The 13700-nt window shown below is 44.3% G+C and overlaps 1 protein-coding gene across 1 annotated transcript in view; it reads right to left on the bottom strand.

The window, feature by feature from the left end:
• Positions 1 to 10283: 10283 nt before the first annotated feature.
• Positions 10284 to 13700, bottom strand: part of LOC115192277 (insulin-like growth factor-binding protein 3) — a 59450-nt gene continuing 56033 nt past the window's right edge. The window contains exon 4 of the mRNA XM_029750590.1: positions 10284 to 10444. Coding sequence (XP_029606450.1) covers positions 10319 to 10444 — 126 coding nt within the window. The 3' untranslated portion in view covers positions 10284 to 10318. The remainder of the gene's footprint in view (positions 10445 to 13700) is intronic.

Below are 13700 nucleotides of genomic sequence, written 5' to 3'. Positions count from 1 at the left end.
GAGGTGGATCAGAGATTCACCAGCAGCAAGAGCGACATCATTTATGTATACAGAGAAAAGAGTTGGCCCAAGAATTGAACCCTGTGGTACCCCCATGGAGACTGCCAGAGGTCCAGACAGTAGGCCCTCCGATTTGACACACTGAACTCTGTCAGAGAAGTAGTTGGTGAACCAGGCGACGCAATCGTTTGAGAAACCAAGGCTACTAAGTCTGCCGATGAGGATGTGGTGATTAACAGAGTCAAAAGCTTTGGCCAGGTCAATGAATACGGCAGCACAGTATTGTTTCTTATCGATGGCGGTTACGATGTCGTTTAGGACCTTGAGCGTGGCTGAGGTGCACCCATGACCAGCTCTGAAACCAGATTGCATAGCGGAGAGGATGCGGTGGGATTCGAAATAGTCTGTAATCTGTTTGTTGACTTGGCTTTCGAAGACCTTAGAAAGGCAGGGTAGGATGGATATAGGTCTGTAGCAATTTGGGTCAAGAGTGTCACCTCCTTTGAAGAGGGGGATGACAGCAGCTGCTTTCCAATCTATGGGAATCTCAGACGACACGAAAGAGAGGTTGAACAGGCTAGTAATAGGGGTTGCAATAATTTCGGCAGATAATTTTAGAAAGAAAGGGTCCAGATTGTCAAGCCCAGCTGATTTGTAGGGGTCCAGATTTTGCAGCTCTTTCAGAACATCAGCAGTCTGGATTTGGGAGAAGGAGAAATGGGGGAGGTTTGGGCGAGTAGCTGTGGGGGGTGCAGTGCTGTTGAATGCAGTAGGGGTAGTTAGGTGGAAAGCATGGCCAGCCGTAGAAAAATGCTTATTGAAATTCTCAATTATAGTGGGCTTATCGGTGGTGACAGAGTTTCCTATCCTCAGTGCAGTGGGCAGTTGGGAGAAGGTGTTCTTATTCTCCATGGACTTTACAATGTCCCAGAACTTTTTATAGTTGGAGTTGCACGAAGCAAATTTTTGTTTGAAAAAGCTAGCCTTGGCGTTTCTAACTGCCTGTGTGTATTGGTTTCTAACTTCCCTAAAAAGTTGCATATCGCGGGGGCAGTTCGATGCTAATGCAGAACGCCACAGGATATTTTTGTGTTGGTTAAGGGCAGTCAGGTCTGGGGAGAACCAAGGGCTATATCTGTTCCTGGTTCTAAATTTCTTGAAAGGGGCATGCTTATTTAAGATGGAGAGGAAGGCATTTTTAAAATATAACCAGGCATCCTCTACTGACGGGATGAGGTCAATATCCTTCCAGGATACCAGAGCCAGGTCGATTAGAAAGGCTTGCTCGTTGAAATGTTTCAGGGAGCGTTTGACAGTGATGAGTGGAGGTCGTTTGACCACTGACCCATTACGGGTGCAGGCAATGAGGCAGTGATCGCTGAGATCTTGGTTGAAAACAGCAGAGGTGTAATTAGAGGGCACATTGGTTAGGATGATATCTATGAGGGTGCCAGAGTTTGCGGCTTTGGGGTTGTACCTGGTGGGTTCATTAATAATTTGTGTGAGATTGAGGGCATCAAGCTTGGATTGTAGAATGGCTGGGGTGTTAAGCATGTCCCAGTTTAGGTCGCCTAGTAGCACGAGCTCTGAAGATAGATGGGGGGCAATCAGTTCACATATGGTGTCCAGAGCACAGCTAGGGGCCGAGGGGGGTCTATAGCAGGCGGCAACGGTGAGAGACTTGTTTTTGGAGAGATGGATTTTTAGAAGTAGAAGTTCAAATTGTTTGGGTACAGACCTGGATAGCAGGACAGAACTCTGCAGGCTATCTCTGCAGTAGATTGCAACACCGCCCCCTTTGGTCGTTCTATCTTGTCTGAAAACGTTGTAGTTAGGGATGATGATTTCACAGTTTTTGGTGGACTTCCTAAGCCAAGATTCAGACACAGCTAGGACATCCGGGTTGGCAGAGTGTGCTAAAGCAGTGAATAAAACAAACTTAGGGAGGAGGCTTCTAATGTTAACATGCATGAAACCAAGGCTATTACGGTTACAGAAGTCATCAAAAGAGAGCGCCTGGGGAGTAGGAGTGGAGCCAGGCACTGCAGGGCCTGGATTCACCTCTACATCCCCAGAGGAGCAGAGAAGAATAAGTATGAGGGTACGGCTAAAAGCTATAAGAATTGGTCGTCTGTGACGTCCAGAATAGAGAGAAAAAGGAGCAGGTTTCTGGGGGCGATAAAATAGCTTCAAGGTATAATGTACAGACAAAGGTATGGTGGGATGTGAGTACAGAGGAGGTAAACCTAGGCATTTAGTGATTATGAGAGAGATATTGTCTCTAGAAACATAATTGAAACCAGAAGATGTCATAGCATGTGTGGGTGGAGGAACTGAGAGGTTGGATAAGGTATAATGAGCAGGGCTAGAGGCTCTACAGTGAAATAAGCCAATAAACACTAACCAGAACAGCAATGGACAAGGCATATTGACATTAAGGAGAGGCATGCTTAGCCGAGTGATCAGAGGGTCCAGTGAGATTCAGACAGCTAGCCGGGCCATAGGTAGCAAGCTGGTGGAAGATGGGAGGGAGGTCTGTTTTTAGCCACCTCGTGCGTTTCCGTCTGTGGGTTAGTGGGGTTCCGTGTGGAAGGGGGGACCTGTCCAAGTTGGCAAAATAGTTAGTTATAGTGGCCCAAAAAAAGTGTCCGATAGACCTATTCAGATCGCAGCCGAAAAGACAGCTAACGATTAGCCGGCCGCAGATGGGCGATCAGGTTACGTCGCGACGGAGGGGCCAGTTGGATAACTCCCTCGGGCAGATAACGTCGGTGGTCCGGTCATGAAGACCCGATGGGGCTCCGCATCGGCAGTAAAACGGGTCAGGATTGGTGAGTTGTAGCCCAGGAGACACTTCAGCTGGCTAGCTCAGGAACAGCCCACGAGTGGCTGACGGAACTCCTCAGCTGGCTAGCTGGCCAGCTCCGCAATAATGTGTGTTAATTCCGTGACCGACGTTGCCAATAGTCACTCAGGTAGCAGCTAGTTAGCTGCAAGATCCAGGTGTAAATGTCCAGAGCCTGCGGTAGAAATCGGGGAAAGGAGAGAGAATAGGTCCGATATGCTCTGGTCTGAGTCGCGCTGTACAAAAACTGGCGATAGCTTTTCGAGCTAATGGACAGCTGAGGACGGCTAACCGTGGCTAGCTGAACTTCAACGTTAGCCAGTGAAAATGGCTAACCTCTGGCTAGCTTCTGTTGTGGAATTCAGATGAGGTAAATAATACTTTTTTATTTTTTTTTAATTTTTTTATAAATAGGGCTAGAGAGAGTCATAGCTCAGCCCTGCCCTCCGCTCTCTCTCTCTCTGCCTTTTGACCCGCTCTCTGTTTGTCTTGGTTGAATGCAGGTATTTCCCTCAACGTCCCCAATGTGCCCACTGCCAGCCTGCCTGGCACCACCACATTCATTTAAGTTTTTTACAAATTGATCTATCGCTTTATCTATCGTCTTTGTCACATTCCAGGGCTGAGAGAGAGAGAGAGAGAGAGAGAGAGAGAGAGATTTGATGAGAAAAATAGAACCTCTGAACCTTTTCATCAACTATCCCAAAAAATTCCTCTGGTCATCTTTTTGGTTGCCAACTGTCTCCCCATCTGCTCGAACATTTGATGTAAACAGTTTATTGAATGTAGGCCTACTTACTATAACTCTGAATTAGACAGTATTGAGTGCTGAATGTACTACTCAGCTCTCTGAGGTAATATAGCCTGACTCGTAAAAACGCCCTCAAGCCGTTCAACAGTAAATACAAATTGTGTTTATTTTTTATTTAAAAAATACGTTCAATATACATTATATTTGAACAAAATAATTTTCCATTCTCAAAGGAAAGAATAGCTGTGTGATTTTCTAGTTTAGTAACATGAAAAGCTTTTATTCTTTAAAGAATCAAAACTCTTTAAATGATACAATTTGAATAAATAAATACATTTAAAAAAAAGTACAATTACCCGTGAACAACAGAGAGATTCTTATGTGACCAGTGGACCCAGACTGAGACAGAATGGCATGGCGTGCACGTTGGCTTGGCGTGCACGTTGGCGTGCACAGAGAGAAGTTTTGGAGTAGTGACCGACTGACTGACAGAGAGTTCCACTGGATGACAGACCCATAGGAAAACCCAACAGGATTGGGTTTAGCCACATTGTCAATTCAGGAAGTTAACATTTTGAAATTAACATTTTCCTCATTAAGAATTTCAGAATACTGTATTGAGTGCATTGAAACAATAATGACCCCAACTCTGTTATACACCTATTAGACAGACCAGTGACCTGAGTGACTGACTGATAGTTACCATGGGCAACAGACCCGGAGATGTATGGAGTTTACAAAATAATGATACTGCTGAGAAACAGAAGAAAGAGTGTTAATTCAAATATAAACATTAATTAGTAATTATATTATATAACTTCCACTTGGTTGTAGGGGAGAGTGGGGTAAGTTGAGACATTTTTTACATTCAACATCACTTGAATGTAATCACACATTAAGGGAAATATATAGTATTATTTCTTACAAAGATATCTACATATACTGCTAAAATAAAATAAAGGGAACACTTAAACAACACATCCGAGATCTGAATGAAAGAAATAATCTTATTAAATACTTTTTTCTTTACATAGTTGAATGTGCTGACAACAAAATCACACAAAAATAATCAATGGAAATCCAATTTATCAACCCATGGAGGTCTGGATTTGGAGTCACACTCAAAATTAAAGTGGAAAACCACACTACAGGCTGATCCAACTTTGATGTAATGTCCTTAAAACAAGTCAAAATGAGGCTCAGTAGTGTGTGTGGCCTCCACGTGCCTGTATGGCCTCCCTACAATGCCTGGGCATGCTCCCGATGAGGTGGCGGATGGTCTCCTGAGGGATCTCCTCCCAGACCTGGACTAAAGCATCCGCCAACTCGTGGACAGTCTGTGGTGCAACGTGGCATTGGTGGATGGAGCGAGACATGATGTCCCAGATGTGCTCAATTGGATTCAGGTCTGGGGAACGGGCGGGACAGTCCATAGCATCAATGCCTTCCTCTTGCAGGAAGTGCTGACACACTCCAGCCACATGAGGTCTAGCATTGTCTTGCATTAGGAGGAACCCAGGGCCAACCGCAACAGCATATGGTCTCACAAGGGGTCTGAGGATCTCATCTTGGTACCTAATAGCAGTCAGGCTACCTCTGGCGAGCACATGGAGGGCTGTGCGGCCCCCCAAAGAAATGCCTCCCCACACCATGACTGACCCACCGCCAAACCGGTCATCCTGGAGGATGTTGCAGGCAGCAGAACGTTCTCCACGGCGTCTCCAGTCTCTGTCACGTCTGTCACGTGCTCAGTGTGAACCTGCTTTCATCTGTGAAGAGCACAGGGCGCCAGTGGCGAATTTGCCAATCTTGGTGTTCTCTGGCAAATGCCAAACGTCCTGCACGGTGTTGGGCTGTAAGCACAACCCCCACCTGTGGACGTCGGGCCCTCATACCACCCTCATGGAGTCTGTTTCTGACTGTTTGAGCAGACACATGCACATTTGTGGCCTGCTGGAGGTCATTTTGCAGGGCTCTGGCAGTGCTTCTCCTGCTCCTCCTTGCACAAAGGCGGAGGTAGCGGTCCTGCTGCTGGGTTGTTGCCCTCCTATGGCCTCCTCCACGTCTCCTGATGTACTGGCCTGTCTCCTGGTAGCGCCTCCATGCTCTGGACACTACGCTGACAGACACAGCAAACCTTCTTGCCACAGCTCGCATTGATGTGCCATCCTGGATGAGCTGCACTACCTGAGCCACTTGTGTGCGTTGTAGACTCTGTCTCATGCTACCACTAGAGTGAAAGCACCGCCAGCATTCAAAAGTGACCAAAACATCAGCCAGGAAGCATAGGAATTGAGAAGTGGTCTGTGGTCCCCACCTGCAGAACTGTTCCTTTATTGGGGGTGTCTTGCTAATTGCCTATAATTTCCACCTGTTGTCTATTCCATTTGCACAACAGCATGTGACATTTATTGTCAATCAGTGTTGCTTCCTAAGTGGACAGTTTGACTTCACAGAAGTGTGATTGACTTGGAGTTACATTGTGTTGTTTAAGTGTTCCCTTTATTTTGTTGAGCACTGTATATTTCAGGATGTTGTGTGTCCACAGAAATATTCATAATTCATGTAAACATTACAGCTTTGAAAACATAGCTTCTCCAAAAATAGTGGTCTTTGGCACAACTTACTGAGGTAAATTGAGCCGCAGGACAGGGTAAGTTAAGCCTCCTGTAAATTTCTGTACTGAATTAAATATTTCCACAACTTCTTTAAAACCACGTCTATCTTTATTTCCCAAAAACAATTCAACACAATCCCTTATTTGTCTTTTAAGCATTGTTTAACACAGGTTTAACCTCTAACCAACACTTTGTACTTTTTTAACATAGGCCCTGTTGTTGCCTTTTATTCCGGCGATAATGCCTTGCATTACACCTGGGAAGAAAACACTTCAATATCCTCAACTTGCCATTGGCTCAACTTACCCCAAGGCAACATTTTTACTATATTAGCCAACACAGCTACAAGGACACACTTTTATACTAGGTTAAAAACCTCATTTTGAAGCTTATAGAGACCCCAAATTATATATAGAACAATCTTAAAAGTATGTACTTCGGTTTAGATACAAGCATCATAAAACGTTTAGCACAATAAATTCATTTGACTTGGTGAAAATCTGTTTTTTGGACGTAACTTGCTCACCACTTTTTCCATGTGGTTTCTTCCTTCACAGACTCCATGAAATGATTACCACTTCCTAAATATTTGTTCAAATTATTAATTTTGTGTATATTTCCCTAGAAACAAGGTTGGTTCAACTTACCCATTGGCTAGACTTACCCCAATCTCCCCTACTATTGGAAAGTCACTGAATCCTTTATAAGAAAATAAAATGTAGTTTGGATCAGCTTTCAATTATTTCTTAGATAAATTACTTCTTTATTTACTTCGTTTTATGTACAGTACATACAGTGCCTTCGGAAAGGATTCAGATCCCTTGACTGCTTCCACATTTTGTTACGTTACAGCCTTATTCTAAAATTGATTAAATACAACTATTTTTTCAGCAATCTACACACAATACCCAATAATGTCAAAGCGAAACAAGGTTTTTAGAATTTTAGCTAATGTTTTAAAAATAAATGTACATAAGTATTCAGAACCTTTGTTATGAGACTCGAAATTGAGCTCAGATGCATCCTGTTTCCATTGATCAGCCGTGAGATGTTTCTACAACTTGATTGGAGTCCACCTGTGGTAAATTACATTGATTGGACATGATTTGGAAAGGCACACACCTGTCTATGTAAGATCCCACAGTTGACAGTGCATGTCAAAGCAAAAACCAAGCCATGAGGTCGAAGGAATTGTCCGTAGAGCTCCGAGACAGGATTGTGTAAAGGCACAGATCTGGGGAAGGGTACCAAGAAATTTCTGCAGCATTGAAGGTCCCCAAGAACACAGTGGCCTCCATTATTCTTAAATGGAAGAAGTTTGGAACCGCCAAGACTCTTCCTAGAGCTGGCTGCCCGGCTAAACTGAGCAATCGAGTGAGAAGGGCCTTGGTCAGGGAAGTGACCAAGAACCTGATGGTCACTCTGACAGAGCTCTAGAGTTCCTCTGTGGAGATGGGAGAACCTTCCAGAAGGACAACCATTTCTGCAGCACTCCACTATTCAGGCCTTTATGGTAGAGTGGCCAGACGGATGCCACTCCTCAGTAAAATGCACATGACAGCCCGCTTGGAGTTTGTCAAAAGGCACCTAAAGATTCTCAGACCATGAGAAACAAGATTCTCTGGTCTGATGAATCCAAGATTCAAATCTTTGGCCAGAATGGCAAGCATCACGTCTGGAGGAAACCTGGCACCATCCCTACGGTGAAGCACAGTGGTGGCAGCATCATGCTGTGGGGGTGATTTTCTGCGGCAAAGACTGGGAGACTAGTCAAGATTGAGACAAAGATGAACGGAGCAAAGTACAGAGAGATCCTTGATGAAAACCTGCTCCAGAGCGCTCAGAACCTCAGACTGCGGTTAAGGTTCACCTTCCAACAGGACAACAACCCTAAGCACACAGCCAAGATAACGCAGGAGTGGCTTCGGGACAAGTCTCTGAATGTCCTTGAGTGGCCTAGCCTGAGCCCGGACTTGAACCCGATGGAACATATCTGGAGAACTGAAAATAGCTGTGCAGCAATGCTCCCCATCCAACCTGAAAGAGCTTGAGAGGATCTGCAGAGAATGGGTGAAACTCCCTAAATACAGGTGTGCCAAGCTTGTAGCGTCATACCCAAGAAGACTCAAGGCTGTAATTGCTGCCAAAGGTGCTTCAACAAAGTACTGAGTAAAGGGTCTGAATACTTATGTAAATGTGATATTTCTGGGTTTTTTTGCAAAATGTTCTAAAAACCTATTTTTGCTTTGTCATTATGGGGTATTGTGTGTAGATTGATGAGGGAAAAAAACAATTAAATAAATTTTAGAATGAGGCTGTAACCTAACAAAATGTTGAAAAAGTTAAGGGGTCTGAATACTTTCTGAAGGCCCTGTATGTCTATTCAGACACATAGCTTCCAGGAAAAAAATTATAATAATTACGAAGACACACAAATAACAGGGAAGGGGGCAGGGCAATAGCTTAAACATACTTTTATGCAACTCGCCGTAAATGAAGTGCTCTAACAAAATTTCATATAGTACCAGCGGGTTAGTTGGTTTGAAGTTGTTTTTTTTAAGTTACTTTGTAACTGATTCAGTGCAACCAAGCTACTGGGCTAGCATTCCTTCTTGTGCACTCTCCACTGTTAAAGTCTGCATCTGAAATATCATCCAAATATGGTGCCATTTTGGACACAGGATATGTGAAAGTGTCATAGAGGAAGCAGGAAGCACCTCTAGGAGAACCACACCCCTTTCCTCAGACCCCCTGTCTGCTTCTTGAGTGCATATTTGGTGCTGTGTCCATCTTGTGGAGTTGTTGGAATAAGATCATACAAGCATCTCCAAGAACAATATAAACGAAAAGAAAACACACTTTGCATTGAATGTAAATTCTGAGGAGTGCTGTTTGTTTACTCGGCTGAGTAAGTTCACTGTCTGAAGTCCTGGTGTAGCATATATATATATATATATATTTTGTTGTTGTTGATTGTAGTTCTTGTTGTTTTGTTCTAGAGTGCTATAAACCTTGTCAAATGTTGCCACTATGGAAAAGGTACAGAATTATTGCTATGCTATGGGAGGCAGGTAGTCTAGCGGTTAGAGCTTTGTGCTAGTCCGAAAGGTTGGTAGCTTGAATCTCCAAGCTGACAAGGTGAAAAATCTGTTGATGTAAACAAGGCACTTAACTCTAATTGATCCAGGGTTGCCATTGATTATGGAAGACCTGGTATTGACCTCACTCTCCGAGGGTGTCTCAGGTGGAGTAGGGATATGCAAAAAACACATTTCCAATTTCACGTGTATAATACACACTTGTATAATAAACAGGACTATGGGAAAGGGAGGGATAGGGGTTAGGGATGGGGGGAGAGAGGGCGGAGAGGGTGAGGGGGGCAGTGTGGGGTTTTAAGGCACCGTTATTGGGCACTGTCTCCATTCGTTCCCCCCTAAACCAGTAAATGTGACGCAGCACATCGGGTTGGACAAGCTGGTTGCTTTGGAGACAGTGGGGAAGGCCAGTGTTGTCCAAGATGGCATGAAAGAGATCAGAGGCTGGCCAAACCATAAGCCTTCACTTCATAATGATGGACCCTGAGAAAGAGGAGGAGTTTCTGCATGACAGGATGGAAGGGGGCTGGATTTGGGTTTGGGTGTTCTAACATCTCTAAACTGATCTTAGTGAAAAACAGCATTTACACACGCATACACACACAAACACACATACACACATTGAGTTGGGTCACAGTCACTCACACTTTAAATACAGTGGAAAAGTCCCTCCTTCGTCTCTCTCTAAAAGAATAGTGCAGATGATTAGTTTCTCTCTCTCTTGTTTTCATACAAGGTGAGAAGGTTCCCATAGCACAGAGCAGATAACTGTAGATGATGGACAGAAGGCTTGGCCTATAGGCGGTGCTCCCCCAGTCTTCTCCCTCCCTCCCCCCTCTGTCCCCCTCCCTTCCCTACCCGGCAGTCATGTGACCTGAGGTCAACAGTCTGACGCTCTTTTGACTGTGCTTTGTGAAGTGCCCGGAGTGAAAAAAAAGTCTCTATCCTATTCCTCTCTCCTCCTTCCTTCGTTCTTTCTCTCCATCCATCCATCCATCCTCTCTGCTTCTCATTTGTTCTCCAGGTTGCTGCACTGGGATTCTCCTCTCTCCTTTCCATCGTAGCTGGGGAGAGGCTGACCGTACTTATCCACACACCAGCAGTAACCTCGCTTCCTCCCTTTTGATGGACGGCACTGCAGAGAGAGAGAGACAGAAAGAGAGTGAGAAATAAAGAAAGATAGAGTTACATTTAATTCAATAAAACAACCAACCATCTATCATATAAAACGCTTTTCAACTTTGACAAACTAGAAAGGCAGTTTTTTTCTGTCAGACGTGTGCAGCCTTCACCAAGCTGTATCTCATAGGCAGGTAACACCAGTATGGGAAGGACTAACACACTAACACCATTCAACTAGCCCTGGCAGCCTAGAAACACTCAGAGAGTGAAAGAGGAGAGAGGGATAGAGAGAGAGAGACAGAGTAACCTCCTGCCAAATGTATGGCCATATTAGAGAGACATATTTCCCTCAGATTACACAAATCCACAAAGAATTCGAAAACAAACCCAACTTTGACAAACTCCCATATCTACTGGGTGAAATATCAAAGTGTGCCATCACAGCAGCAAGATTTGTGACCTGTTGCCACAAGAAAAGGGCAACCAGTGAAGAACAAACACCATTGTAATACCACCCATATTTATGTTTATTTATTTTCCCTTTTGTACCTTAACCATTTGCACATCGCTACAACACTGTATAGACATAATATGACATTTGAAATGTCTTTATTCTTTTGGAACTTCTGTGAGTGTAATGTTTACTGTTCATTTTTATTGTTTATTTCACTTTTGTTTATTATCTATTTCACTTGCTTTGGCAGTGTTAACATGTGTTTCCCATGCCAATAAATCCCTTGAATTGAATTGAGAGAGAGAGAACTTTTACAGAGAGGGGGAGACCGGCCGACAGGGTAAAGGGTAGAAAGACACAGGGGATAGGGTAGAGAGGGACGAAGTAAAGGGGGTGAGGACAGAGAGGGGGTGAGGACAGAGAGAGGGGAAAGAGGACAGAGAGGGGTTGAGGTAAGAGGACAGAAAGGGGAAAGATGACAGAGGGGAAAGGACGTCGATTTGAAACAGATTAGCGTTTTCACGGAGAGCACATAAATTGTTGATCCAACTCAAGGTGTCCGAAAAAAATGATGCACCCCCCTCCCCAACGTAAAAAATATTTTACATTTAACACACTCTTCCGGTTGCTGACAATGATCAGCTAGGGGGAAATTATAATTATAAATATAGGAAATATATGCAATCAATTTTCCACCAACAGGTTTCTGTGCCAATGCACCAAACAACCAATAAACAAAACATACAGACATGGTTTGCATTTTCAACACCACAATAAATAGACTATCAATCTGGACAAACAGAAAACACATCCCTCCCTACCCTGTAGGATTACCCTGTACTGAAAGCTTGGCTTGACAATCTATGAATGTCATGAAACTTTTTGGTGTTTTGTAACAGATGTCTCTTTCCATTCATCAAATTGCCTCTGCATAGTTTGGATTGATTGATTTATTTGTCAGTTAAAAAACACTACATGCACAGGAGGTTGGTGGCACCTTAATTGGGGAGAACGTGCTCATGGTAATGACTGGAGTGGAATGGTATCAAATACATCAAACACATGGTTTCCATTCCATTTGCTCGGTTCCTGCCATTATTATGAGCCGTTCTCCCCTCAGCAGCCGCCACTGACTACATGACACCTGTTCGTGGAACATCTCATTACAAAATCCTGGGCATTAATATGGAGTTAATCACCACTTTGTTGCTATAACAGCCTCTGCTCTTCTGGGAAGGCTTTCCACTCGATGTTGATACATTGCTGCGGGGACTTGCTTCCATTCAGCCACAAGAGCATTATTGTGGTTGGTCACTGATGTTGGGGGATTAGGCCCCCAACATCCCAAAGGTGTTCGATGGGGTTGAGGTCAGGGCTCTGTGCAGGCCAATCAAGTTCTTCCACACCGATCTTGACAAACCATTTCAGTAATGACCTCGATTTGTGCACGGGGGAATTGTCATGCTGAAACAGAAAAGGGCCTTCCCCAGACTGTTGCCACAAGGTTGGAAGCACAGAATAGTCTACAAAGTCATTGTATGCTGTAGCATTAAGATTTCCCTACACTGGAACTAAGGGGCCTAGCGCAAACCATGAAAAACAGCCCCAGACCATTATTCCTCCTCCACCAAATTTTGCAGTTGGCACTATGCATTCGGACACTATGCAGGTAACGTTCTCCCAAACCCAGATTCGCCCGTCGGACTCCCAGATGGTGAAGCGTGATTCACCACTCTAGAGAACGCGTTTCCACTGCTCCAGAGTTAAATGGCAACAAGCTTTACACCACTCCAGCTGATGCTTGGCATTGAGCATGGTGATCTTAGGCTTGTGTGTGGCTGCTCGGCCATTGAAACCCATTTCATGAAGCTCCCGACTAACAGTTATTGTGCGGATGTTGCTTCCAGAGGCAGTTTGGAACTTGGTGGTGAGTGTTGCAACCGAGGACAGACAATTTTTACTCGCTACGCGCTTCAGCACTCTGCGGTCCTGTTCTATGAGCTTGTGTGGCCTACCACTTCGCGGCTGAGCAGACCTACTTATGAGCAGACAAACTTTATTGTCAAATGGCAGCCAAGCATCGATCATCATGTCACCAGAATAAGACCCTTGATATTTATTGAAAGGAGCATCAACCTCATCACTGTGCACTTTCACCACCCTGTGAAGTTCATCATAACTTAATCTGTAGCCTAATAAACTGCATGCTTTCCCATGATGTGGTGATACATTTTATCAGACATGTAGGCTACTTTACTCGCATGAAAAGGTTGGATGGAAACCTGGTTAATGTCAAGCCATTTTGAGAATGCTGGAATTATATTTTGGACGAATGTGCGCATGCCTACATGAGACTTTTGAAGTAGCCTGATCAGATTAAAGCATGTGTATGCCACACATAAAAGGTAATTTAAAAAAAAAGTAGCGGTAGATTCTAGGTGCATGAGGCACAGCTGCTCGGATTGTTCCGGACGACTGTGTGATAACGCTCTCGGTAGCCGATGTGAGCAAGATCTTTAAAGAGGTCAACATTCACAAAGCAGTGGTGCCAGACTGATTACCAGGATGTCTACTCAAAGCATACGCGGACCGACTGGCAAGTGTCTTCACTGACATTTTCAACCTCTCCCTGACTGAATCTGTAATTCCTACATGTTTCAAGCAGACCACCATAGTCCCTGTGCCCAAGGAAAAAAGGTAACCTGCATAAACGATTACTGCCCGTAGCACTCACATTGGTAGCCATGAAGTTCTTTGAAACGCTGGTCGTGGCTCACATCAACAGCATCATCCCGGATACCCTAGACCCACTCCA

The sequence above is a fragment of the Salmo trutta genome, chromosome 4 (assembly GCF_901001165.1).
Source record: "Salmo trutta chromosome 4, fSalTru1.1, whole genome shotgun sequence".
Taxonomy (NCBI): domain Eukaryota; kingdom Metazoa; phylum Chordata; class Actinopteri; order Salmoniformes; family Salmonidae; genus Salmo; species Salmo trutta.
Note: the sequence above shows the minus strand (reverse complement) of the source record. Positions and strands in the feature narration are given on the sequence as shown.